The 1,474-nt window shown below is 67.8% G+C and overlaps 1 protein-coding gene across 1 annotated transcript in view; it reads right to left on the bottom strand.

Moving 5' to 3' along the window:
- Positions 1–29: 29 nt before the first annotated feature.
- The window catches only part of TBC1D2B (TBC1 domain family, member 2B), a gene marked incomplete at its 5' end in the record, with an annotated part of 4,808 nt that continues 3,363 nt past the window's right edge, over positions 30–1,474 (bottom strand). Inside the window, one exon of the mRNA XM_004695659.2 lies at positions 30–985. Coding sequence (XP_004695716.2) covers positions 793–985 — 193 coding nt within the window. The remainder of the gene's footprint in view (positions 986–1,474) is intronic.

Genomic DNA, 1,474 nt, shown 5'->3' with positions numbered 1-1,474 from the left:
TTCCCACCGGCTGAGCGGTACCAGTCGGACATTATACAGATGAGCTGTTTATTCTGCTTTAGGCATTTAGTCATTTTCCAACACTTAACTTGAAGGTCAGCGAGGAAGCTGCGGTCAGAGGGGGCGCCCCGTCCTGCACAGCCGGCCAGGAGGTGCAGGCCCCGTGGGGGCGGGGCGGAGGACGCTACCCCGGTGGGCCCAGCCGCTGAGCGCGGCCAGTGTGTGGGCCCACAGGGGCGCCCCCTGCAGGCGGGGTGGGGTGCAGACACATAGGCGGGGCAGTGCCGTACAAAATAGATGTAGAAAATCCAGAAACGCTTTCATAAAAATAGGCTATAAAAATATAAACTGTAGTGAAAATATACAAAAGTATTAACACAGGCCGTAAACACCCCCTAGGTCACATTTTGGGGTCCCCAGTGGGGCGGGGCCTCAGGCTGCTGTGGTCTCGCTGGGGTGTCAGCGAGGTGGGCCCCTCCCTCTGGGTGCTGCTGGGAGAGTCAATCGCGGGGTCCCAGGCCTCCGTCCCTGCACCCGTGTCTCCAACCCCTGCAGGGCGGCACTTCCAGTGCCCCCAGGAGACCCACAGCCCGGCGCTGCAGACCAAGGGCCAGTCTGCTCCCAGGGTGGGTGCTGGTGGGCAAGACTCCGGGAGCCTCCAGAGCCGCCCCCAAAGGGTGACGACAGTGGTGGGGATCGGCAGGGACGGGAAGCCCGGTGGACTGGGGTGCAGGAGAGGCAGGGCCTGGGCGGAGACGCCTGGACACGCCTGCGGGCGGCCGGCCTGCGGCGCTAAGTATCCTCCTCGTCGCTGCCCAGCTCGCCCTTGTCGGGGCTGGCATCGCGCCCCCGCAGGAAGTCCTCGCGGATGGCCTCCAGCTCCGTCAGCTCCAGCCGCACCCTCTCCAGGTGGTGGGCGCGCCGGTTCCGGATCTGGCGCAGCGGGAAGGGGTTCAGGTCCCCAAAGGAGATGCTGACGAGCTTCCTGCGGGGAGGGGCCGCTCAGGGCTGGGCTGGGTCCCCGGTCTCCCTGGTTTTGCACCCGTGGAGCCATTGCTGTGCTCCCCCCCAACTGGGGTCCCTGATGCCCGAGTCTGAGGGGCCCCGAGATTGGAGCCCCGTCAGATGTAGGACACCCGCCTCCCCGCGGGCCCCAACCGGGGTGTCTGGGGAGCCCGTGCGTCCCACCCATCGGGGCGCTGGGGCCACAGGTGCTCCACGCCCCCCCCCCCCACAATCCTATGCACCCGACCCCGACCCCCGCTCCTCCTGGGCGGAGGCTTCTCCCTCGGCGAGAGGGGGCCTGTGCCCCTCGGGGCCGGCAGGGGGCGCCCAGGGAAGCCGGCTCCCCAGGTCACAGGCGCAGGGGCGTCCCCTGACGCGGCCCCAGATGTGTTGAGAGCCCATGGGAGCCCCGCACCCAGGTCTCCTGCAGGAGTCCACCTGGCTGTGCGGGGAGGGGGGGGCAGGGGCT

The sequence above is a fragment of the Condylura cristata genome, unplaced genomic scaffold (assembly GCF_000260355.1).
Source record: "Condylura cristata isolate star-nosed mole 26May11 unplaced genomic scaffold, ConCri1.0 scaffold00087, whole genome shotgun sequence".
NCBI classification, from domain to species: domain Eukaryota; kingdom Metazoa; phylum Chordata; class Mammalia; order Eulipotyphla; family Talpidae; genus Condylura; species Condylura cristata.
This window is presented reverse-complemented; position numbering and strand designations above follow the sequence as displayed.